At 49.4% G+C, this 26,565-nt stretch overlaps 2 protein-coding genes across 2 annotated transcripts; both read right to left on the reverse strand.

The window, feature by feature from the left end:
• Nucleotides 1-977: 977 nt before the first annotated feature.
• CPN2 (carboxypeptidase N subunit 2) lies at nt 978-9,268 on the reverse strand. The gene is made up of 2 exons (XM_016136355.2): nt 9,163-9,268; nt 978-2,915 (listed from the first exon to the last, which is right to left on the reverse strand). The coding sequence occupies exon 2, from the start codon at nt 2,910-2,912 to the stop codon at nt 1,203-1,205; it is 1,710 nt and encodes a 569-aa protein (XP_015991841.2). The 5' UTR covers nt 2,913-2,915; nt 9,163-9,268; the 3' UTR covers nt 978-1,202.
• A 6,057-nt stretch (nt 9,269-15,325) lies between these two features.
• On the reverse strand, nt 15,326-23,740 carry LRRC15 (leucine rich repeat containing 15). Its single transcript, XM_016136246.2, has 2 exons — nt 23,675-23,740; nt 15,326-17,083 (listed from the first exon to the last, which is right to left on the reverse strand). Exon 2 carries the CDS (start codon nt 17,078-17,080, stop codon nt 15,326-15,328), a length of 1,755 nt encoding a protein of 584 aa, XP_015991732.2. The 5' UTR covers nt 17,081-17,083; nt 23,675-23,740.
• Between the last annotated feature and the right edge of the window lie 2,825 nt (nt 23,741-26,565).

Here is a 26,565-nt window from a genome sequence, read left to right on the forward strand (position 1 = left end):
CCACACTGCAGGCAGGGAAACAAGGTAAGAGGCTGCAGGATGGTTCAGTACAGGGAAATAAAGCACCTCCCTGGGAATGGGAAAGGAAAAATGGAGAGGGGGATACTCGGAAGCATCCATTGACTAGTTGGCCATGAGCATTAAGGGGGAGGAGAGATTGGAGAACACTCCCAGCTCCTGGGCTTGGCAGTTTGCTGGATGGAATCTAGGAGGAGTTGGGGACAGAGTTCGGTTTAGACATATTTGTGGCTGCAATGATAGAACACAGGGCTGCTGAGCAGGCAGATAGCTCAGCATGAAGCCAAAAAGACTTGAGCCCAAGATAGAAATTTGGAGTCATCAGCATCAGGTGGCATCCAACTGCAGGGGCATGCTTGAAATTGCCCAGAGAGGCCAAACGACAGCCATCCCTGAGGAGACCAGCATGGAAGAGATAGCCGGGGAAGACTGAGAGAATGGCCAAGGTTAGGAAAAGGGGAGTGTCCTGGAAACCAAGGGAGAAGAATATCAGTGCTTGACTGCCCCACAGGGCTGTGAAAAAGCTAAGAACTGCAGCCCACCCAGCTCGCCGTCCTTTCTGCCTCTCCCCTCAGCCATTTTCTGTCTCCTCAGGGAGCAGCCACTTTGTCTGCATATCATGCAAAGCCACAGCTCCTGCTCTGGGGACTTCATGTGGTAAAAGCCTAACAGCCGGTGTTTACCTTCCCAAGGCGCCTCGCATCCTGTGTTCTCGACGCTGGCAACATGAGTGCCCCGCACACCGAGGTCAGACCCCTGCCCCTCATCTTTCTAATCACCTCTGCTTCTACCACTCCTACACCAGTTAAAAACAAATTGCCAGAGAAGTAGAAACAGACATTTGGCGTTTGAACTGGGTTTTAAAACTGGGTTGGCTTCATTTTGTAAAATAGTACTTCCGGGTTGGAAGTTCAGGGCAGGGATGAAGGTGTGGTGGGTATTAAATAATAGAAAAACACTAGAGGAGCAGTGTTATTTTATTCTCCAACCCATGATGCAGCTTTAATGGGTGCTTTGCAAAGCTTGAGGAAGGCCTTGTTAAATCTCAGACTCAGAGAGGGGATGATGAAGAATGAAGAGGAGGAGACTCTAGGCGGTGGACGTGGCCACCTCCACCTCCCCCACCTTGGACATGTACCTCTATCCCGTGCATCTGAAAAACCACATTCAGCTTCCCCTCTGCCCTACCTCTTGCTTGGTGAGGCCCCAGAAGCCAACTGCCCAGGCTCCTGGCTCTGTACGCCCAGCACCTGGGGCTCCCCTGTCTGAGCCTCGATAGTCAGAGTGACCCTCACAGAGCCACAGCTTGACTTCAAGTCCCACTCCTGGCTGGCATTGTACATCAGTCCTGGGGAGTCTGAGCCCTGCCTAGGAGACAGCTGGACATTCAGCCAGCGACACTGAGCCTTGTCACACGAAAGCACCACAGTTCCTTCAGGGTTGCTGTAGGTGCACCAGCTCCGGGCCGCCTTTTCCTCCACAGCCAGATCCCAGCTGCCCCCCGGCTCCCTGTCCTCTGGCCTCGGAGCCTGGAAGCCCAAGTGATCCCGGGTGACGGGGCACACCAGCTGCTCTTCCCTCAAGGCAGGCACCACCTGGCCCTTCAGGTAGGCAGGGCCTGCACAATAGGTCTGGATGTTAAAGAGCCGGTCGCTGTACTGGTGCAGCCAGGTGAAGAGGTAGGCCAGGTGGCAGTCACACTGCCAGGGATTGCCGTGCAGGGCAAGGTTGAACAGGTTGTAGTTGGTGTCGAAGATGCCCTCTGGGAGCGTGGTCAGGAGGTTCCTGGAGAGGCTGAGCAGCTCAAGCTTGGACAGGTTCTGGAAGAGCTCTGAGTGCAGGGCTGTCAGGTTGTTGCTGCCCAGGTAGAGCTTGATCAACTCCTCGAGGTCCCTGAAGATGCCGGCCGGGAGGTGGGTGATGGCATTGTGTGAGAGAGTGAGGGAACTGAGTCTCGACAAGTTGGCAAAGGTTCCCTCGGTTACGGTCTTCAGCTGATTGTGGGACAGGGATAGGCCGACCAGGCCTGGGCTATGAGCAAAGAGGCTGGCAGGCAGCATCTGCAGTGCATTGCCCTGCAAGTTCAGATAGGTCAGTTTGCCCAAGGAGGAGAAGATGGATGGTGGTAGGTGCCTAATGGCATTGCGCTGCAGCCACAGCTTCTCTAAGCGGAAGAGCTGCGAGAACACTTCCGAGGGAAGCTCTGAGATGGAGTTGCCGTCCAGAAAGAGCTCCTGCAAGCTGCCCAGTTTGGCAAACACGCGCTGGGGCAGGCCAGACAGTGCATTGTTGCTGAGCCTCAGGGTATGCAGGCTGCCAAGGGACTCAAACAGTTCCTCGGGCAGCTGGGCCAGAAGGTTCTGAGCAAGGTTGAGGGTCCTCAGGCGTTTCAGAGGCTGAAAGAGCCTCGCAGGCAGGATCTGGAGCTGATTGCCCTGTAGCTGGAGGGACTCCAGGGCATCCATGTGGTGGAAGAGGCCCTCAGGCAGAGCGTCCAGCATGTTGAAGTTGAGGGTGAACTGGCCCAGCGAGGCCAGATTGGAGAAGATGTCAATGCTGAGGTTGGTAAAGGCGCTGCCAGTGACCTCCAGGTCCCGAAGTCTGGGCAGCCCTCCAAAAGCATCTGGCTCCAAGTGGTTGAGCTGTGTGTTGAGGAAGACCACCTTGGTCAGGTTGGGGCTGCCGCCAAAGGCCCTGGCTTTCACCGTAGTGAACGAGGTCTCTACAAAGACGATGTCTGTGGCATGGGGCGGGATATCCAGCGGGATGGCAGCCAGCTCCTCGTCGGAGCAGAACACTTCCTGGACGAAGCAGTCACACCCCACGGGGCAGGGCTGGGCGAGCCTGGTCAGGAGCAGGAGGCAGGCCCAGCACAGCCAGGCTCCAGGAAGCATCTCCTAGATCCGAGTGGGAAGAGAACAGAAGTGGTGCCTTTATCGAGGGTGGTGTGGTTCGGTGACCAGCGCACTGGGCGGGGAGCCTGAAGACGGGGATTTGTTCTGTCAGGAAGGCCATCCATTTGGACAGCAGTTTATGTTTTTAATGCGTGTTTTCATACTACCTCACAGAGCCTTGCAAGTTTAGTGAGACCAGGCTTCTGACCTCCTGACAGCAAGGGTGTCATGTGGCCTGTCCACGGCCACCCTGCAGGTTAGTGGCAGGACCAAGAACCGGGTCTCCTGGACTGCCTTTGTTCTTTCCAGATTGGAGAAAGAGACAGAAAGAAGGCAGAAAAGGCGTGAAAGAGAGTTATAAAAGGAGACTATGGGTATTGTGGAATTTTTAAAACAATATGTAAAAGTAGAGCAGATTATTCCTGAGTTGGAAATTTTTAAACCATAACTCTTCTTGAGATTCCAGATCTCGGCACATTCCTAATCGCAAAGAGATTTTACCATCTGCTCTTTGCACGGCCGCTGAGAGTGAGAGCTGCCACGGCGACACGGCACGCTTTTATTTTGAAATGAGTAGTCAGGCTCCTCAGTACTGCTGCCAAAATGCTCTCCTCCCACCTGCAGCACCCCACCAGTTTCGTGGTGGTGAGGGCTGGGGTGCTGCAGGCGGGAGGAGAGCATTTTGGAACTCCAAAATGTTTGGAGGCCGTGGAACCCCAACATTGTGTGGACGGATGCAGGGATTCCACAAACCAGGAGGGTTTTGGTTTTTGGCTTTTGTTTTAAATAAGAGAAGGGGACCAGGTTTTTAACTGACTAAATGTCAATTGTTTAAAAAATGCCAGCATCTTCCCACAGGTCACAAGTTGGGACGCAGCTTATGAGTGTGTTTTGTTTATTTCTCAGTCCTTTTTATGTATGAACCATTCATTAGTCATGCAAAATTTGAGAAATATCACACTAAAAGTCCAGATTTCAAGACGACTTAGGGACAGTGGGCTCATTCCTATGTGAGAAGATCAACTGGAGCTTAGCTGCCCCATTAGGGAGCGTACACCTCCCAGGTCACTACTGCTCTAACGTCATCGTTTACAGGGCTTGCAGTGGTCCAGCTTCCATAAATGCAAATTCCAGATTCATCACGTCCTACCTAAGTGACCTTGGGTATGTTACTTAATCTGTACCTCAATGTCCTTATCTGTAAAATGGAGATAATAATAGTACCTATTGTGTTAGGGTAATTGAGGATTAAATGAGTAAATATAGGTAAAGGTTTTAGATCAGTGTCTGACATAGAGTATTAATTATGTAAATTAATTATTGTTAAAGGTTACAAGCCACCATCATTACAGAAAAGGTTATTTGTACGGTAAAAAAAGTAGTTAAAACAAAATGCCCTTGAGATACAGAGGGAAGGAAGGGAGGGAGGGAGGAAGAAAAAATCCCAAATTTTCTCAGTTTATCTGTCCTCAGTGAGAACTCACAATTGGCTCCCCGTAGAAGCATCTTGACCCCTATCTGGCTCTTCTGGCTCCCTCCTCCATCGCAAAATTCAGCTTCTGAGTTAAAGGGCTCCATCTCTGAAAGTCTCCAGCAAACATGATGCTTACAAAAGTCCCCGTCCCCTCCTCCCATTCAGACACTCAGTTTTTCCAGGAATTCTTCTGCCTAATCAATAAAGAAGGGACAATTTCTCCCAGAGAAAGTGCATGCCTCCCTAGAGGCTCTTCTGATGCACACACAGATTTTGAGTAAGTCCCAGGAGATGAATTTTACACGGTGGTAGGGAAGAACTCTGACAGTCCCTGTGCCTACCTGCCGCTCAGGACAGGGGGAAATGAACGAGCCTCAGATAAGTGTGCGCCTCCTGGTTCCACATGCCCTAGAGCGGCAGTTACAGAGTTCAGCTTTAGCCTGACGCTTTATCCTCTAAAGAGTGTGTGCATAGAATACAGACGAGAAGCAGCCACCGTCCCATCACACCTGCCACCTGGGCCGCCCCTAGAGATCCTCCCCAAAACCCCAAGGGATCCTGACAGACTCCTTCCCTGACCCCAGAAACAAGGCACCTGGCAGTGTGCTTCTCTATCTTTACACCTAGAATAGTCCTCTGAAATGCAGGGTTTTCGTGGTGGTCCTCTTGGAAAGAAGGTGGGTTTACTCATCTCACCACGCTCAGCATCCAGCACAGTATTGACACAGTGGGTTTGATTAGGGTTTGTTGAACCAACCCCTCCGCACCTGACAGGCAGAGCGGCCCACCCCTGAAAGGGTTCAAGCCAAGAGTGAGTGACCACCAGCCAGGCCGTAAGAGTGGCCTCCAATCCTCGTCTTCCTGAGGGTATGAGGGAAGCAATTCCTACCTTTAATATGCTATAATGTTATCACAGGCCTGTCCCCTTTTGTTTGCTAACTCCTTCAGTCCTTGGTCCTCACAGGCAGTTTTCAGAAAAGAATTCCACCAGAAGGGGCATGAGGGCCCTGGGGGCCACCTGGACAGCCTCCTCATAGAGAGGGCATCCACAGTGGGGCTTGGGTTTTCCCATAGCTCCAGCCAGGAAAGCTGGGGCCAAGGCAGGAAATGCAGATGAAAAGAAAACTAAAGCCTCATGGGGAGAATGTGTCTCACCTACTGAGCCAGCGTGACAAGGTGTCCCCTTTTCCCCTGGCCTGTGCCTCTAACTTCTAATCCACTGTCATTTGGAAATATATGCTTTAGAATTTTCCAGTGAAGGAAGTAACTTGAGATTCAGGACTTAAATTAAAACTATGGCATCAGTGACACAGAAAATCAATTGTAGGCGAGTCAGCTTTTGCCTGAGCTGAGCGGGTGAGGGAGAGAGTAGGGAAGCGCTCTGATGTGGGAGGCAGAGCTGGGGGTGCTGCTCCCACTTGCCAGTTCCCAAAGCTCCTACACATACATCTCGACATGCAGAGCAAATCTAGAAGTGCCCAGAACAAGGAAACAGGGGTCCCAGAGCCACAGCAACTGGTCCAAGGGCACACAGCTAAGTGAGGAGCCAGGATCAGTCCTGACAGTCTGAGTTCTAAGCAAGGTGCTTGCCGTGACACCCTGAGGCTCCACACCATGATAGTGAAATCAGTGTGGATGGACAGGCCTGCTCACATTCGCAGGATCCAAGATGAACATACATAAGGGCGCTCACCTGCTGTCTCTCCCCTACTCTTCCCACCCTACTCCAGTACTGCAAGTAGAAACCCCACATGCCTAAGGGCCTGAACTTCCATGACATGGTCAGCCTAAGGAAGATGGATCCAGGGAGGCAAACCGCACAGGATGGAGTCTGGGTACTTGAAACATGGTTTAAAATGGGTCATAGCCTCTGATGAGCATGTCCCTTTCATCTTGCAAACTTCTCACCCCTGTAGTTTCATGGTGGAGGGGAGGGCCACATAAAGTTCAGGGCGAGACCCCTCTTGCACCTGTCTACTGGAGCAGGAAGAAACAGGGAATGGTACTTCACGGTGAGTATATGGAACATGGATAATTTCCAAATGATTCACTTCTAGCTCAACTCATTCTCCTAGCACTCCAGAATGGCTAAGAGTTTGTGCTCTGGATTCAGTCTGTCTGAGTTCAAATCTTGTCTCTATCCTTTATTAACTGTGTGGCCTTGGCTAAACTAGATAACCTCTCTGTGCTTCAATTTCCTCATCTTCAAAACAGTGAACTTCAATACTACCTTCTTTGTGGGGTTGTTCTGAGGATTGAGTGAGACTATGCTTTGAAAGTTCCAAACCCAAAGCCTAGTACACTGTATACTCAGCAACATTGGTGACCCTGATTATTCTGAGTTCCGGCCAGCCACAGCTTTGTTCTGAAGTAGTCTCACAGAGGCTGGCTATAAAATGACTGATGAGATCATCCGAGTACTTCATTTATGGACCAAGGAGGTTTATGACTCTCTACGGCACTTTTTCTGGCTCTTTCATTCTAGTCAAGAGAAACGTGTCATTGTTTTGTCTTTGGTTTAGTGGAGCACAGATCTGATGGCTCTGGATTCGGGCTCCCTCCCTCAAGAGTAGATCACTGGGGGCTCTGGAGATGAGAAGTGCCCCTGCTTAGGCAAAGTGGAGGCCGGCACCAGCGGGGACAGCGGGACAGCAGCCAGAAAAGTCCTGCTTCTCATTCGAAAACCACCTCTGCATTTATGCAGAAACCAGAAATACCCACAAAAATGTTCCATGCTCTCAGCAAGCCAAGGAAGTCTGGATTTGGGGGGGGAGGGTGGTAGGAGTGGGGATGGGAGAGGTGGGGTTACTGGTTGCAAATGGACTCTTTCCTCTTCTCAAATTGCTTTTGGCTTGGTACATTTCTGTGTGAGCCACAAGCCAGTCTGTCATCCACCACAGTACTAACAGTCACTCTTTCCAGAAAGTAATGGGAGCCCAGATCTGCTGACTGTCTTATGCAGGTCCCCAGGGAAGACCTGCTGCTCCCGGACCTCAGTTTCCTTTCCTTTCAACCCAGGAAAATAAGTCAAGTGGCTGAGGCAGTCAGACCCGATGTGGGCTGAGTACAGGGCCAGCCCTCCCCAACCTGCTGCTTGGTATGTCCCAGACAGCAAAGTGATCCTGCAGAATCCCAGGTTCTGCATTTATAAATTAGTACTATCTAAATTACAGTGTTGTTAAGAGTTATCGCAGCAATTAAATGAGATAACTGGCACTGACTTTGTTATATTGTGATATAATAAGAAATATGTATTTGGTCTTCATCCTGGTTCCTGGCACAGAGCTCCAAAAATCCTTGGAATTTCCTAAGAGATCAGAGAGGAGTATCTTTTGTCATTCATAGAAAGCCCCTTCCAACACACATAGAAGTAAATGAAATAATTCTCAAATGGGCCCCTCCATAGCTTCAGATTATATGCAAAATATTTGCCATAATTATCTCTGAACAGTAGAATTATGGGTGGTTTAAATATTTTCTTTTTGCTTAATCATACTTTTTCTACATTTTTAAAATAACCGTTCTCACTTTTATAATAAAGTTGAAAGTTCTTATAAAAATTGAGATAATTTTATAAAACATGCAGCACAATCCCAGGCATATAATAGGGGCTTACATGATTTTGTTCCTTCCTTTGCAAATTGCAAAGGCTCAAAGGAACTTGTCTATCAGCTGTGGTAGCATTCTTGGAGAGAAGATAGCTAACAATCTGAAATAAGAGGAGGCTGTAAACTGGGCACCGTCCTTTCTTCAAATTCTCTGCATAGGGCCCCAGCTCTAACTGCCACTCACCCAGCCCCTCACACTTTAGAATGCCTGTGCCTTCCTCTCCCTGTTGCTCCCTGTCTCCATCCTACCTACCTGCCTACCACAGTCCAGCACTACTCACGCTTCTCCCCAAAGCCTTCCCTGATTATACCTTCTTTGGATTCCACAAGTCGCTCACATTCTCTGTTGACCGCTTGGTCCTTCTACTCTGTCTTCTAGTCGTTTGCATCACCTGACTGTGAGCCCTGCAGCATCTTCTACCTGGATGCGCACCCCAACACCTGGCTCGGGGCTGAGCACAGAGAAGGTGTCCAGGCCCTGTGTGCTGAAATGAACAGAATGTGCTCATGGTTCTCATGATCCTGAATCTCAGGTCTTACTCTTCATCCTGCTTAGTGGCGTTCAAATTCTGACACTGCTACCTACTCATTGTGTGGGCCTGGGCAGGTCTCTCCATCTCTCTAAGCCTCAATTTCTCCATCTGTAATTACAACCTCATCCCTTAGAGTTAAATTTAGAACTCAGTTAGATGATGAATACGCTAAATTAGATCATAAATACAAAGCACTTAACACAGTGCCTAGCAAATAGTAAATATTCAATAAAAGATAGCCACAAACACGTTTTATTCCTAGAGCGACTATATACTTAAATCCAGAACACTTCTGGAAATGAAAGGGGAGCTATTGATATGCCAGGATGACAGGCACAAACTAGGGTGGGACCAGACAAACTTGGACGATGGTCACTCTGTTTATAGCCATTCACTGTGGGCTGCTCGAGCACAGGGAGCGGGTCTTTATCTCAGAGTCCCCCTGCCGCGAGCTGCCTCCTGCCTCAGCCCAGCACCACCCTGGCAGAGTAGCTCAGGGACTCTTCCCAGGGGACACAGGCACTGCAGCCTGCCTGGCGTTGGGGACATGCTCTGAACCCTGGGAGGAGTTGCCAGCCCCTCCCCTGCCCCCTAGCCAGGACCCCAGATTCCTCCCACAGATCTGGGAGACCTACCGTGAGGGGCTGGGCAGTCAGGGACTGGCTTCCCTGGCTCTTCCTTGGGAGCAGAAGGTGTCTGGTGTGGTCTGTGGTCAGTGTGGACCCAGCAACCTGGCACGGATCAAAGTTCCAGGAAGTAGTCCCTCCCCTCACGTGGCCTGAGGGTTCCCGGAATGTCACTCAGGTCACAGGACAAGAGAGAATATGCGCAAGGCCTCTGAAGATTACAAAATGATCCTGAATTGCTCCCCTAGACAGATAGCCTCTGGGGCCAAAATCTAGCTAAGGTCACAGGCTTGGAACATTTAGGACCCCCCAAGGCACCCACCAGGCCATAGAAAATTCCCAGTAGGCTGCTCCAGGAGCGAGGACTGGGACTAGGGGTTCAAGTTCAGACCTCTCCTTACAAAAGGCCAAGCTGGATCCCAGGAGCCAGACCTTCTCTGGAGAGCCAGCCGCAGGCACCTGCTTGTCTCAACGCCAGAAACAATTCTAAGATAGTGTAGGTTTGTTGTTTTGTTTGTTTGTTTGTTTAATAAGCTAACTTTCTAAAACTTTGATGAGTTAAATGGGGAAAATCTTGGGGAGGTTAATTTTGGCTCAATATGGTGAGGACCATTTTTACCCTAGGATTATCTAAGGATGAAAGAAGTTGCTTTGGGAGGTGGTGATTATCCTGTCTCTCGAGGTGTTCATCCAGGGGCTTCAGAACAAGGTGAAGAGAGAGACAGAGAGAGAGAGAGAGAGAGAGAGAGAGAGAGAGAGAGAGAGAGAGAGAGAGAGAGAGAGAGAGAGAGACAGAGAGACAGAGAGACAGAGAGAGACAGAGAGAGAGAGAGTGTGTGTGTTTTCAGGGGTGCAGAGTGAAGAGATGACTTAAATAAGCAATCTAAGATCATTTTCAATGCCCAGAGTCTACCATTCAAAGTATTTGGATAGCTTTTAAACTCATTGCATGGTATTAATATTTATGTCACTCTTTCTTCAGGTGCAAACTAATGTTTCTTTTGTATGTGAGCAGACTGCATCAGTAAAATTGCAAAAGTCTAATAGAGTGTAGCAAGGAAGCATTTTTCAGTGGAGACATATTACCAATCCATAGGCAACGAAAAATGGGAATATGTAAGAGGGGAGAAAGGCTATGAACAAAATGCTCCCTGCTCCACTCTCAGTAGCACCAAGGCTGGCAGGGGCAGGGTGCCTGAGGGGAGGTGGCATGGCTCTGTAGAAGACTCACAACCAGGCTAGCAGAACAAGTTCTTAAGGCAATGACAGAAAGAGCTTGTCGGTTTGTCAATGTCATGGTGAACAAGATAAATCTGGCCTGCCACAAATCTGGGTTTGAATCCTGGTTCTTCAGCTAACTAACCAGTCCTTCAAACCTCTTCATTGTCAGCTGTGGAATGGGTGTGACAGAGGGCCTGGCAAGGCGTGTGTGCGTGCATGCATGCGTGTGAAATTAAACTGCAGATGTGTGCAGCTGGAAGAGCACATGTGCATGTGTGGAGAGGAGGCTTGCATTAAGAACTCCAGGGATCTTCTGGGAGATGGGATGAAGACTTTAACTCCTTCCTCCACTATCCAAAATTCTAGAAACCTGTCTGAGTGGACAGGTGCGGTGGTTAGGGAAGCAGATCAAGGCCCCGCCCCCAGTCATAGAAAGGAGCCAGCCCCCCCCCCAATATACTGAACACATTCTTGACCCCTGTCCACATCTAGCCTCCTAGGACAGGCTCACACCTGGCAGAAGGGATCTAATTGCCTAGAGAGCCTAGGTTTGAAGGCGCTGTTCCTGGTTATAGCAGTGGAATACAGGAAGAGCAGAGAGGATCAGCTCCCTCTTAAGCACTGGGTCTGTGCCGGCAGCGGTGGCAGCCCTGGAACCTGGAGCCCTGTAATTGTCCTGGGGCCACCTGGACAGTTAGAGGAAGTCATCTTCACACAGATGGTGTCTTCTGAGAGCGTGTGATTCACTGAGCCTGATGCTAAGCACTGATAGGAGTCCAAAGGTGCAGAATAGTCCTACTCACCTAAGCCTGTGTGCCTGTGCATGCAGGTGTGAGCATGTGCACATTAAACCAATGCTGAGCGAACTTCAGTGCCTTTCTGGTGACATAGAAGAAACTCTAGCCTGGGCGTCTGGAGGCCTTGTTATAGAGCAAGTTCAGCCACTAGTTCACTAGGTGACAATGGGAAATTCATTTCCTGTCTTGATCACACTTTCTTCATCTATAAAATGTGTCTAATCTATTCTTAAGGCCCCTTCCAGTCACAGTGGCTTATATATATATCGTTTGTTATTTTATTTTGGTCCCCACTCACTTTCCAAAGGCCTTTTCCCAGCCCGGAATCTATTCTCTATGAAAGGCTCTCAGGTCAGCCTTGCATACATGTGAAGAGAGTAGAATTAACAGGTGTGAGATCCCCCAGCAAAGACGTCCGTAAAGAGCACATGTGTCCTGTGTATACCATTTATTGTTGATTCTGTTCACCAAATTTGTTACAAGAAGCATCCAGCAAAGACCCCCAGCAGAGACAGACCCTCCCCCCAACCTTGCCCACTAGGGCTCACACTCTATAAAACCCCAAGGACCTAGAAATCTCTAAATGCATCACCAAGCACCTAGGACTATTTGCAGTGATTCTCTAAGCAAGGTAAACATGATCTATGACCGAAGGCAGCATGAAAGCAATGGGTTGGTGAGAAAAATCCAGCCTTAGGTGAAGGAGAAAGCTTGGACTGGAAGGAGTTTGGCCTGGAGGACACCCGCCCACCCTCTCTGAAATGGATTTCTCCCCAAGACCACCACCACCTGCCCAACAACCAGGATTTAGTTCTGACTGTTGAATCTGTGGGCTTATTTCTTTAAGAGGTTTACAGATAAAGGCTGGGATACATCCACTGTCTGTTTGCCAGCTCTAGTTATCTAGCCGTCGGCTCTCCATAAGCTTCCTGAGTGTGAAAATAAACTCCTGAAAGTGCTCTACCCTGACATCTGGAAGGCTGTGAAAACTTGTGGTCCATGACAAGTTCTGACAACTGTGTCGCACCTTTAAATTCTAAAGAGGGGAACAATATTTCCATGAGAGGGACCAGTTTTTCTTTAATAGATGGATGGGTTTATTTTTTTCCCTATATTTATGATTTTTGATCCACCCAGTACCAAGTGAGGTTTCAAAAGCTAAGACTATAGGGAGCAACAAAAAAGTGACTCCCATTTTTTTCAGTGTAATGATGAAAGTTCAGGATGGACCAAAAGGTCTCATACAAAGTTTTAAGAGAGGAGGAAAACCCAGAGCCTACTGCACAACATTGTAGAAGAATGAGCACTGTTAGCCCCTATCAGCGGGGGATAATGGCAGTGCTCATGCGCCAGGGTAGAGTGAGGGCTAAAAAAAATAAATGCCTGTCGAGTGCTTTAAAGGGTAGTATGCACAGAAAGCATTTTTGAAGGAACAGTGGTTCTAACTGTTCCTTTCTCCTATCAGAATAAATTTGAGATTCTTTTCCATCCAGCTTTCTTGGTAGCTCCTTGACCAGACAACATGGTGCAGAGAGGCCAAAAGGCCTGTCAAGGAAGTGGAGGCCTGATGGCAAGCTCAGAAGGTCAGGTATAGGGTCCACCACCCCGACCTGGGGTGCTCCTGGCTGGGGTCATCTCTGGGACAGCTGCCCTCAGGCCAGCCTTTGGTCTGGGGACCCATATTGGTATATAGGACCAAAAGAAGGTACTCCAATGTCATGGCCAATGCCGGAAATACCCAGGGGTCCTGGGTTCATATTGGCAGGGCACACTGGATGAAGACTCCTCCACCTCTCTGCCGTCTCTGGCCCACTTGTGCTTTTGCACAAGGAGACATTAGAGCAGACTCATAAGGAGCACCTTAAGGAATGCAGTACCAACCATGCTTCTTCTCTGGAGAACAGCAGGCCAGGCTTCCCCTTTTGGCCCCAGGATCGATGTGGCAGGCCACCAGCAGTGGAATGATGCTCATGCCTCAAGTTCTGAGCTCACTTCCTTTTGGGCCCTGACAAGCCTTCATACATGTCCACCAGTTGCTACGAATATTTTGAAAACATTTTGAAGACCCAGATTTACCTTAGGGAGGTGATGTCTTTTGCCTGTAACAGGCTCTCTCTCTCTCAGATTCCCTGGAATAAAGAGTGGAAAGCTACTGAGAGCACTAGTTTATGCACACACCCCTTCCTAGACCCTTTTGGTGGGCACCCGTCAGCATCATGCTGCTAAGGTCCCAGGGGATTTCTTTACTTATCTTGTGGGCCAGAGGGAACCAGTAAGGGCCAGTCAGGATTGATGGAGGATTTCCAAATCTTTATACTGTTGGCTACAGCTCTTTCCTGGGCAAACAAGGGCATCTGAAATTCTCCACGGAGAACTTTTACATCTAAACTGGTAGACCAGTTGTTCAAAAAAAGATTTGAGTTGCCATAAGCACAATTTTTTTAACCAGTGTGACTCTATGTGCAGCAGGAAGGGTGGCAAGGGCAAGTATTCATGTGATTGTAACTCAAGGAAGAACATAACCATGGACTAAACAACTCAGTTCTTATAATAAGACCAATGGGCAGGAGGAGCTCCAGAGAGCCCCAACCCCATGCGATCTATCTGTGTACACTGATATTTTCTGCTGTATATTAAGACTCTGAAGTTCTGTTTCTAGCTGACTGTAATGTTGATAGAGAATTTTGCCACCACATTAGAGGGATCACTAAGTTCCATTACACTTGGCCGTTCAATTAAAGGATCTCATCTCTGAGGTATTTCACTTCCCCCAAAGGGTGAGTGAAAATTAAAAACAGATACCGGCATATCATGCCCATAAAAGGCCCAGGCAGGAAGGCCTCCAATGAGCAGCAGAAAACTCGTTGGCAGGGAAGGATATGTGGCTGCATGGGCCCCTGCAGTTGAGATGCTTCTGACCTGGCCAATCTGGGTGCCTCAGGGTATGGAGATTAATGAAATCTTCTGTCTAGACCAGAGTGTACCCACATCTTCTGCTCTACCCCCGGCAGCTGGACATTTGCAAGGGCTGACTGGTTGAGGGAAAAGTGAGCGGCTGCCCTGGTTCACGGGGGAGCCAGTTCCCAGGTGAGTCCATGCCATCTCCATAAGCCTCTGTCTTCTCCAATAACAACCCAGGATGGAGGATACTGGTGAGGTCCTGCTTCTCTCTCTGGATGCCAGCTATACAGGTGTGTGCAGTTTGTGAAAATCCATCAAACTATACACTTTCATGCTCCCACTTTTATGTGTATGTGGTATACTTTTAAATAAACAATTAAAAGAGGAAAACCTAAGGGGTGAACACAAAGACCCCCAGGTACCAGGTTGCTTTCTCCATCTACTTCCAATAAGCTGATTTTAACAATTGTAGGGGTCAGAAACTCTACATGATTTTATTCCTTAAAGGACTAAAAATTTCCCATTTGGAATATCATTCTCTAAAAGACTGAACTGGTTCCACTGGTGTCTTTCTTTCTTTCCTGGATAAAAACCACAAGAGAGACGTTGACGATGGCTCTGTCTCCAGGAACTGAGCAGCGAAGTTTTTAACTTCTCTCTTTCACAGCATCCTGAGAGCCAGGGTGCTTGGCAGTTCTTAAGGAACCAGGTAAGTGGTTTGAAGCCTTCTTTGATGAGAGAACTCACCCTGCCTTCAGAAGCAGGAAATCAAGGGAGAACTTTCATTTGAGGGGACAGAGTAGAGCTGTGCCACAAACAAGAGAAGCAAAAGAAGGGAAATCAACTTACAGAATACTTGGGAGAATACTTGTCCCGGTGGAGAACTAGTCCTAGTCCCACAAAGTGAGCAGACATGTAATAAGCGAGTCTACAGAGGCCAGCAGGAGCACAGGCGCAGGGAAAGTTGCTCTTGGAGGAGAGCTGGTGAGGCTTTGGACGAGGGGTTTTCTTAAAGAAAGCCCAAGGATGTGAATTAAAAACCCCTCAGGGTTTTCGCCGGTGGCCACTTGATCTCCCTGGTGGTGAGAAGGTCCTGCAAGAGCAGGTCAGGAAAAGGTCGGGGACACTTTTCTCTCAGGGACCAGAGAGGGAGCAGAGGATGGCTCTGTAGGCCCAGGGGCGGAGGTGGAAGGATGAAGTTCCCGGATCCTCCAGTGGTCCCCCGATCCCCAGCCCTGCCCCAGCCTGCCTCTTTAACACTCATTGGGTGCCTTCATCTGCATCAGGACTGCATGACTCCTCTTCTTGCAGCAACAGCAGCAGATGCAGGCAGCCAGGGAGCAGGCTAGGGCAATGATGCCAATGACAATGGCGGCAATGGCCAGCCCGCTCTGGGCCCGGGTCATGCCCCCTATGTCGCGGTCATCGCTGCTCGTGATGGTGGTCAGATCAGTGTGGTCCACCGTGGGGCTGGTGAACTCGGTGGTGGAGGAGGTGGAGGTGGTTTCAGAGTAGCTGGGTGTGCCTGGGTACTTTGGCGTTTCTGGGTAGCTGGGCACCTCGGGGATCACTGGGGCCTGGACACTGGGCACAGCAACATTGACGTTGATGATGATGAGAGACTGGCCTCGGACATTGGCTGGGCTGAAACACACTGGGAGGGTGTCTGTCCCCAACCTGGGCTTATTGAGCACGAGCCAATTTCGGAGCGGAATGATGTCTGAGTCACACCTCCAGGGGTTGTCATAGAGCCGTACCTCACATAGATTCCCCAGGTGATCAAAGATGCCCATGGGCAAGTTCTCCAGCTGGTTGTTCTGCAGCTGGATGGTCATGAGGCCATTGACATTGGCAAAGATATTCCCTGGGAGCTGTCTGAGGCGGTTGTTCTGCAGGGAGATGTTCTGCAGGTTGACCAACATGCGGAAAACATTGCCATCCAGCTCCTGCAGTGCATTAGTATGGAGGGACAGCTCCCGCAACTCCGACAGCCCATTGAAGGCTCCCGGGGAGATGTAGCTGATCTGGTTGCGGCTGAGGATCAGGACTTGCAACTGGTGGAGGCTGCTGAAGACGTTGTCAGGTAGAGAACTGAGGTGGTTGTCATAGAGCCAAAGCTCACGCAGGTTGTGCATGGGCCCAAAGATCCCTGGAGAGAGCTCTTTCAGGGAATTCCCAAAGAGTGTGAGACGGTTGAGCTGGGGCAACTGCAGGAAGATACCAGGGGGCAACTGGGAGATCTGGTTGTTGGACAGATAGAGTTTCTGGAGGTTATGGTTGTTGTGGAAGAGGCCAGGGGGAAGCGTGCCAATCTGGTTCTGCTGCAGGGCCAACTCCTGGAGGTTGGCCAGCCCATCAAAAGTGCCTATAGGGATGTCTGAGAGCCTGTTCTCACATAGCCGAAGGACCTGGAGGTTGCCCAGGCGCTGGAAGACCCTGGGTGAGAGGTGGGTAAGGCTATTTTTGCACAGATTGAGCTTATTGAGGACCATCAGGTGGTCAAAGACACCATCAGGGATGTATTCCAGGTGGTTGCCGTGCAACTGCAGTTCCTTGAGGTTGCTGAACTGAGAGAAGTGTGCCGGCTGAATCTGCACCAGCTGGTTGCTGGACAGAAGGAGCGACTCAAGGTTGTCCAGGCCCTGGAAGAGGCCAATCGGCAGAACCTGCAACTTGTTGTTGGCGAGGCTGAGGTAACGCAGCGAGCCCAGATTGCGGAAGGCACCAGGCATGATTTGGGACAGCTCATTCTTCTCGATCCTCAGGGCGATGAGGGCCGAGATATTGAGGAATGGGGACTCACTGAGTTCGGTGATGTGCGTGTTGAGGATCTGCAGGCTCATGGCGTTCCAGGGCAGAGGGGTGGGCACTGCCACAATGCGCGCTCCGGTGCACTCCACCTGGGAGGCCCTGGAGCAAGTACACTCACTAGGGCAGCCATAGTAAGCCAGCACTGTGCCCCAGACTTGGCTGCCCACCAGCAAAAGGAGATAATGTTTCAGAGGCATGGCCTGTGCAAGGGGAGAGAGCACATATGAGTCAGGGTCAGATCACTGACACTGCAGCTATTTGTAAGCCAAGGTCAGCCTTCGGTACCACACTCTGGCTTGCCTCTGAACCCCATCACCACGTACCCAACTTACGTTCCCTGTGGTCTGGTCAACAAGCTTCTTTGCCTTCCCCCATGCCTTCCTATTATACCAATGTGTGCAGTTGTTCCAAGCTCATCCACAACATAGACTGTGTAGACAGAAAGGCCTCAAAGCACCTCTACTCTTACCATTGTCAGTGAAGAGACTAAGGTTTTCTGGGTATATGTGGAGCATCTGCATGTTCCATCTGAGGTTCAAAAGGGATTCTAACTCCCAAAGGGTTAAGAACTGCTGATCATACATTCTCATCGTTTTATGGGGATGCAGGAAGCAGGGAAACTGAGACTCAGACCTTAGCCCAGATCTTCAGGTTCCTGGGTGAATACTTTGAGTGTTAATGCAGTGCCTCTTTTAATGAGCAAAAACCCTGAGTCAGAGGAAGGAATTTAAGATGAAAGCATATAAGGCATAAACTGGCTGGGTGGAGAAGGTATTTCCCTGGCCTCTCTTTGTTCCCCTGAGCTCATGGAATCCTGAGTCTGGCCCATAACTCAAAATAATATAGGCTTCCCAATCTGGCCTCAGCTCGATGTACCTCTCCCCTGCCCCTCAACAAGCTTACTCTGAGGAGAGAACCCAAGTTCATCTCCCACCCACCCAGACTTTGATTTTTCATTTGTTCACAGTCCATCCAAGCCATGACATGCTGTACTTTTGCATTAAAGGTTCGACTAAGCACGTGCAACAGGGGAGAAAAGAAAGAATAACTTGGCCAACAAAGTCCAGTACAAAGAAACAGGTCCAGATTAAACTATGGACACGTCTAAAAGGATGAACTTGTGTAAACCAATGTAAGGTCCAGAATTTGAGAGCATAAAATGAATAGCCTGAACAGGCAGCACAGAAAAAGTGACTCAACATTCGTGCAGGAGAAAGGCTTGTTGATGGTAACAAAGAATGGAGACTGCCCACGAAAGGTAATGTGATCTTAGACTGCATTAATAAAAGTATTAAGTGCAAAAAAAAAGGAGGTGATGATATTACTCCACGTGCCCTGATAAGGCCACCCCTATAGCATTGTGCTCAGTTCTACCTTGAACTTCAAGAAGGGAAATCACAAACCAGTCTTTTAAAAGCCTGTTAGAGAAGGATAAGAAGATAGTAAGGGGACCCAGAAACCAGAGCATCCAAGCATCCATTGAAGGAACTGTAGATAAATAGCCAGAAGAAAAGAAGATATGAAGAGCCTATAAGTACTTTCCTACTATATTTGAAGGACTGCCCTGGGAAAAAGGAAGCAGCTTTACTCAGTGTGGCTTCAAGATCAAAACCAATGGGCAGAAGGTTTGGGGTAGCCGATTTCAGTTCACCACCAAAGAGAGTCTGAATCAGAATGGACAACCACATAGAGAAAGCAAGCTCCCTGTCCCTGGAAGTGTTCAAGCAGAGGCTGAGCAACTACTCAGTAAGGAAGCTGAAGAGAAGATTCCTATACCTGGTAGGTTCTTGACAGCTTGTTTATCCCCAAGACTTTAGGATTCTAAGGCTGAGTTCCAGAGCAAGAATATGAGATCTATCTGCCAGAACAATGTGCCACCTGTGCTCCCAGGGGTCTGTGCAGGCAGGTCCGAGGGTGTTTGCCCATCCCTCTGGTATATGTTTGTGTGGGAGGTTTACCCCCTGGACTGACAACTTACAAAAGGTAAACGTCTCCTTGCTCCTGGTGACATGCTAGCTAGCACTTATTTATTTATAACGCATACTCCTATGCCCAGCATGCTTCAAAATGGTGTCACAGCCCAAGTGTCAGAGACTTGGGCACTAAATTAAATGCCCAGGGCAGTCTATGTGCAGTTTTTCCATCTGTAAATGAGGGTGTGGACAAAGTCCCCTCTGAGGACTCCTCTCAGGCCTTCTCTGAGTCTGCATTGCCCATCTGGGGAGGGGGCATCGGCCAGCCCCAGAAACATCCCAGGGCCAAGGCAGAGTGCCTCCTGGCTTGGGAGAAGGAGGAAAAAGATAATTTCCTTATGGGAACAGAGCCACTGTTGTTTAAAATGAACCACACTCAGCTTGACGAATATTGTAAGAATTTGCAGATTTTCCTTTTTATAAATCCTTCTGTCTGCAGGGCCCACCCCAGCAGCACATGCAGTGGTTTCCTGTTTTCCAGCACTTGTTACTGCCACAGCTGGTACTGACTGCTCCAAAGGACCTCCGAAGAACCCGCCTCGAACACAATGCAAAGCCCTCAGCAGAAGGGGGGACTGCAGAAGCGGGGTTGGAGAGCCAGCCAGGCCCTGGGATTTTCAGTAAATATTGCAGGCATAGATGGCAGCCTGTCACCCTTAGGAGCCCAGCACACAGCAGCCTAATAGCCCACGCCACCCAGTGCCGCTTGACAGCCATGACAAATGCCAGTTAAAGACCCACAAAGCTGCCTTAATTACACCCTCCTCTCCAAAGGGGCAGAGTGCATCTTCAGTCACTGCAGCAACTTGCTCCAGCCCCTGTTCTGGGAGGAGGCACAGCCTGGCGTCTGTCGCTGGCCCGGGAATTCCGTGAGCTGAGTGGACCGACAGCTCACCTGGACACTCCAACACGGTCCCTCCCCAGTAGAAGTGCTTGGACCAGGCGCTTCAGCTGTGGGTCTCTTTAGCAAGAACAGCCTATGATTCATGAGTGAATACATAATTAGCCTCGAAGCCCTGGGCTTTGTTGGTTGGTGGGTTGGGACTTTTTGGGTTTAATACCATCATTCACGTTCTCTAAATACGAGGTTCCCTGGGAGGAGACGCCTTCTGATTTCAATGCCACAGAGCAAAGCTTTTGGAAAGAGCCTGAGAGATGAATGTACTACTCTAGTCTTGATACTAAGCTTGAGTATAAGTTTAGGCAAATTCTCCAGCCCTCAGTTGCCCGTCCTGCAAAGACTTGCTAAGGCGCTTGGCAGCTCTCATATCTTCTGACCGGAGACAGAAGGAAAATTTGGCCCAAAGCCCCACCATTCTCTTCATCCTCTCTTCCCTGCAGGTCATGCCAAACTGCACAATGCCACCTGTCTGAGCTCCACCTTCACACTCATCTTTCAGGCCCACCTTGTGCCAGGTAAGGCAATCTCACGAGTTAATCAGTGTGCAGTTTCACAAAGTCAATAGCCATTTCATGGGATCCAGGAGCTGAGAGAGGCTTTATGGGGCCTTTGGTCCTGCCCCTTTCAGTGCACATGGGGAAAGTGAGGTCCAGAGAGGAGATCACTCTCCCAGGCCTGTGCCCTCTCCCTACCAAGGCCTCTCTAAACGTGACCTCATCTTCAGTGAGATGTTTCCCTGTCCAGCCAAGGGAGATGCCAGGCTTGAAGTTATTGAGGGGTTACCTATCCCCTACCCCATAACCAGCGTCAGCCTCAATCTAGCTGCTCATGGGTGTTCAGTCCCGAGGGTATGAAGGCACTGTCTGCCCAGGAGGCTCAGTGCATCCAGACCTCCCCGCCTCACAAAACAAGGAGTAACCGCTCCCTCCCCCAGATCAGTACATAAAAATCGCCTGGAAGTGCCTTGGGAAGCTTGCTTCATAGGGTTGGGAAACACCTCATAGAGTTGTAGCTGTGAGGATTAAATGAGTTAATACATGAAAAGCCCTTAAATTCATTCTTGGCACAAAATGTGTACCCAATAAATGTTACTTATAATTATTGTTCATTCTGCTGTGGCATAAAATCAAGGTCTTGGGAGGCTCCACCCCCAGAGATCCTGATCTCTAGGTCTGGGAGCAGGGCGTCTGGACCTTGCATGTTAAACCAAGTCGCCAAATGACTATGATGCAGGTGTCCACAGTCTGCACTAGGAATCCCCACTCAAGGCCTAGACCTGCTGGGATCCATGCTCCTGACCAGCATCACTTACTGAGAACAGAGAAACTGAACCTAGGATAGGGAAGACCGAAGGTCAGGCCACTGGCCTGGTCAGCTCCTTTTATCAATATTTCCTTCAGTGGTCCTTTCTGCATCCCCATCAGGAATCTGGAGTTTGTGCTAAGTTGAATCCAGCAGTAGAAGCTGCTTCCAGAAGCAGAGCTTATAGACCAGGACGTCAGAGGTACAAGGTGCCTTTCGAGACTATCTGGTCATTTTGTAAATGAGAAAACTAAAGGCACAGAGAGGAGGAAAGAACTTGCCCAAGGTCGCAGAGTCCGTTAAAGATTCCTAACGCCCAGATCACAGCTCTACCTAATTATAGAACCTTATGAACTCCTGAACCTTGTCACTAGACTTCAGGTCCTTGTCAACCATGTGTCTAGCAGTGCCTAGAAGGAGACAAGAGGAGACTTTGCTCCTTCCATCCAAAAATGATCTCAGGCTCGTATACAACCCACTACAGCATAATGAGCCAAGGTCAAGTGCCTCTTCAGCTATGTAGTTTGAGAGATGTTCTTCCTTAGGGCTGCTCTGATGCTCTTGTTTGCTCATTTCACCTGAGTGGCCAGAGGGAATGGAGGGAAGAAACAGGAGGGGTCACCAGAGGGGTTGATCTCAACACACAGACAATTTAGGAATGCTCTACTTCAAACATAAAATATCCCCGATGCCCAAAGGAAGGCTGGCTCTTATCTGCCACCTCGTTTGATCATTGACCCCATCTCTCATGACCCTTCAAAGCCAAAATATTGTTCATTTGTTTAAAAAAGAAAATGAGTAAGAAAAAGCAAGTCCTTTCCAGTCCCAGGGTTAGGGAGGTAGAGTTTCCTGCAGAGGCCTGAGCAGGGCTGTAATTAGCTTGGCAAAAGTGGCAGGAGATCCTGGCAAACTTGCCAGCAGATCAGGGAGAAGCTTCCACTCTGGGCTTTTATTAAAGAAACCATGGGCTATAGCTCCTTCTCAGGATAACACCTAGGGGGCTTAAATTAGATAGAAATGGATCAGCCCTCATCAAAGCCTTTGGAAGCGGTTTCTAAATCTGGTATCCCAGAAGCCAAGAGAGGAAATAAAACCAGAAGCTGCAGTCCAGCTTTCGTGGTCAAGATTTAGGGAAGCAAATTGCCATGTGTAATCACAGTCTCGGAGTGTTTACTGGCAGAATCGAGTTGGGATAACTTCTCTCCTATCCCTTCTTATTTCTCTCTACATCTGGATCTATCCCATCTGCACTCCCCCACCCCCTCCATTTACTGAGCAAGCCCAGGTAGTGTCCCCTGGCCCTGTGGGTGCTCTGACTTTCTGCCAGGTCTGTTCAGAACCCTTCCCACTGGTCCAACCTCTCTCACATGCTTGTCTCATCAGCACGGGGCCCTCCCCGCTGACTCAGGACCACAGGCAGATGGGACTGTCTAGCCCTGAATGTACCCCAGATGTTCAATCAATGCAGAGTAAAAGAAGTGACAGTTATTAGAGAATATCTAAGTTATAGAGCCAGTGCAGCAATATATCATCTGAGAGCCAACTGAAATATGGCGATATGATCCCAAATAATCATAAAGTAAAAGCCAGAGTGTGACGGATGGCTATCCAGCACCTTCAGTCTGAGTGATATGTCACTCAAGAGAGAGTTGCAGCCTGCCCTGAGGTGACACACATGGCCCTGGAGGTAGACTGGCTCTCTCACACTTTGGCACGAGTAGGAAGCTCAAGAAAAGTTTTCCACAGCTGGTTCCTTGGCCCCTCTCCTGCCTCTACGTCTGAGCAGAGACACTGGTAAAGGTACAACAGTCACAATTTTAAGTGCACATCACAGATCCAGTCCCAGCCCTAACTCTTCCTGCTCAAAGCCAGTAGCCTCGGCCACACCCAGACACTGTGTCTGGCTAGAGGGAAAAGCTGCCAGAATGGGGTCACAGAAGCCACACACAAACCTGGAACAATTCTGAGTCCACAGCTGAATTCCTAACTGGAAATCTGAACCAGGCACCAGCACATCTGCTGAAGACACTTATAGCAACTGTAAGTCTTTGACAGGAAGAAGATCTCTGACCTGGAAAAGCCCCATAAAGGAAGCTCTGGCGGTCCTGGACAAACCCAGATGTAGAACAGGCTAACCGGTGGCCACCACAGTAAGTGCAGGGCAGGAGAGCAGTGGGTTCAAATAACCCGAATCTTAAAAAGAGAAACTCTTCCCTAGTGGAGCTAGTCTCCAGAAAAAGGTAAACTCGATGAGTAACTGGTGTGATTATTTGGTCAACTTTGGATGCATTTTGCACCTCTAAAACGTCTCCTCAGCATCCCAGTTGACATCGTTGGAGGGAAGAGCAAGTGAAGGCTGGTCAGGAATCGGCAGAGGGTGGCAGTGGCCACAGGCGCGCTGGGCAGTAGTGGGACGGGTCATGCACCCCTACAGCGCAGGCTGCATTTGATGGCGTTCTGAGAGCATCCTCAAGCATCACGCTAGCCCTGCCCCTTCTGGAGTCTCTCCCCGGGGGGTGCGGAGTCAGCAGAAAAGGGGTGGGGGAGGGCATAGCCAGAACCATCGAAGCACATAGGAGGAAATGGGGAGAGATGGAGCTGGTCCGCCTACTTACCAGCAGCTCAGCTCCCGCTCTCCCGCCGTCGACCAGAGGGAGCCAGGAGAACGGACGTGGAACGGCTCAAGGCTGCAGCATGAGTGCGGCTCGCCGGTCGCTCCCGGTATTTAAACGGTCCCGGCGTGAGTCACCAGAGGGGGCAGTGTCGGCGTGGTGGCGGGGGGGGGGGGGGGGGGGGGGCGACAGCGCCACTGCAGCGCCCCGACGTGCAAGGCCAGCAAGCACAGCAAGCACAAGCAAGAGTCACAACTTGCATGCTCGAGTGGAAGGGGTTTTCTCCTGCCACGTTTTTTTTCCTTAAGGAATACATTTTTGTTTTCTTTCTTTTCCTTCAATGTTTCTTTTGGACTCACTCGCCGCATTGGCCATTGCGGCTCTAGAAAAGAACTGGGGCTCTGGAAAAGGCATTCATTCTTCTCTTTTTCTTTTAAACTTTTTATGCTGAAGAAATTTCAAATTTACAGGAAATTTGCAAGATTAATACAGGGAATACTTATTTGCTTAACCCAATTTACCTATTGTTAACATTTTAGATAAAGCATTAATTTTAAATTCCAAGAAAAGATAAAGCTACCCGCCCTCCACAGCCTTCTTCTGAAAAACCAGGCTTCGATTCCCTCCTGACATCCCCGGCTGTCCCCTCACTGCCCCCTCCCAGAGATAAGTCCACTGGGCAGTCAGGGGGCATATTTGAGAATGAGGGACTCCCTATGCCCTTCACCTCTGCATGGGAGCCCTCGCCAGGCACCTCAGTAGGGAACAAGAAACCATTTCCATTCATGGCATCACCAAGAGGGCTAAGGAAGAGGAGAAAGGAGACATGGTTGGAGAGGTGGGGGCGGGGGGCTGCCATATACCCGCTTCTCCTCCAAGAAGGAGCCTCGAGTAGGTCTGAACTGTATTTGACCACGCCACCTGCCTTCTCCTGGCTCAGTTTACCTTCTCAGCCAGGTGGGGAGAGTGATATTTACACACAGTGCCTCATGGAATTCCAAGAGCCTTAATTAATGTTTGCACTGTGCTTTGAGATCTGTGATGAAAGGAAAACATAAAAGTGCATATTGTTATTACTGAAATAGTCATTTGGGTGGCTTGCCATGGTCAAGCCCTACCACCTGAATCATGCTACATTCCTCATCATGGCACCATGATTCAGAGGCAGAAACAAAAAGTGGCCTGTCCATGAGCCCAGGTGACAAGCACCTGAGAGGGCCAGACACTGCCTGGAATGGGTCGTGACACAGCTCTCAGCCCCATCTCTTCAACCCCCAGCCTCCCTCCCAAATAATATCACAAGGGAAGAACTGCCTCCCTCTTACTACCCTGGTACCTTCACATCCCAAAATGGGGTCTTCAACTGCATTGCCACAGAACCTGCAAGAATAAGAATGTCCTCCTCTTTGCCTTCTTTCCTTTTTTTCAAATCCTAACATTCAGCCACTCTGCGCCAGGCCCTGCACTGGGTGCTGTGGACAACGCGAGGATGAATCATAAAGAGCTGACACTCAGTAGGGAGGGAGGGAAAAATCCACATTGATGAAGCACCTACTGTGAACCAGAGAGCCTGCCTTATTACATCCACACATTATTTCATCTACACCAGGTTTCTCAACCTCACTACAACTGACATTTGGGGCCAGAGAAGTCCTTATTGTGGGAAGCTGTCCTGTGTGTTCTAAGATGCTTAGACCATTCCTGGCCTCTACCTACTAGATACTAGTGGCTTCCCATGGACATGGAATTGCATGTCCCAGTTGTGACAAACAAAAATATCTCTAGTGATTGCCAAATATCCCCAGGGGAATCAACACACACACACACACACTGAAACACACACACACACACACACACACACAAACACACTGAGTTGAAATTACTGATCTACTAAATAATCCTGTGAGTGGGAGTAATTGCCCCCATATTATAGATAGGAAAGCCGAGGCTCAGGGCAGTTAATTAATTTGCCTGAGGTCACATATTAAGTAACAGAACCAGGATTTAACCCCTAGCCTGTTGTACGTTGGTTGTACGTTATTTCCACCACCGTTGGGTTGCATGCTCGATGCACATAACTATCATAGATAGAAGTGAGGCTGTTTGGTTAAGGGTTGTGAGATGATGTCAGAAGTGAGGTCATTGGGAGAACCTTCCTCAAGATCAGGCTGACAAATGTGGGTGCACATGAAGGGATGGGGCTTGAGTTTCATGTAGAAGATGACCTTAAAAGATGAGCGGGATCTGGAAATGTAGGGGGAGTAAGTTAAGAAAAACTCAGAGCAAGAAGGAGAGAGGGCTCTCTACCAAAGACCAAGTTGGGCTGGAGTTCAGGTGTGTGACAGGCCTCACTGTAAGGGCTGGGAGATATCCCTAAGGAGTGCAATGTCCCTGTGCAGGCACTAGAGAGCCAGTGAAGGTTTCAGAGGAGGGTAGAGACACAGTCAGAGCCACACTGCAGACAGTGTAGTGTGGCAGAGTTCCCAGGTTTCATGGAGGACTCTTGGGTGTCCTATATGCCACAGGGCATATAGTTTTCAAAACACTCCTTTCATCCTCTTTGGTCCTGGATAGGACGTGGATAGTAACCAAGGGCATGTAGGAAGAACCGGTTTCCCAGATTGGGAGGGGCTATAGGGTTTCGGCTACAGGACCTCTGAGTTTTAGCTCACTGAGACTCCCTCTTTCATGAGGAAGGACATTCCCTCCTACAAAGAAAGCAAAATGGTCCCAGTCAGCCCCCAGAAGTGATATCTATTATTGGTGAAAGCAAAAGGCTGATTCACCACTCACAGGCCCTATAAACTTCAGGGTTCACGTCCCAGCCCCCCTGGAAGAACCAGAAGGGCTTGAGAATTCTGATCCCTCCCACCCAGGAATGTTTCTATAGCCTA

The sequence above is a fragment of the Rousettus aegyptiacus genome, unplaced genomic scaffold (genome assembly GCF_014176215.1).
Source record: "Rousettus aegyptiacus isolate mRouAeg1 unplaced genomic scaffold, mRouAeg1.p scaffold_m13_p_4, whole genome shotgun sequence".
NCBI classification, from domain to species: Eukaryota; Metazoa; Chordata; class Mammalia; order Chiroptera; family Pteropodidae; genus Rousettus; species Rousettus aegyptiacus.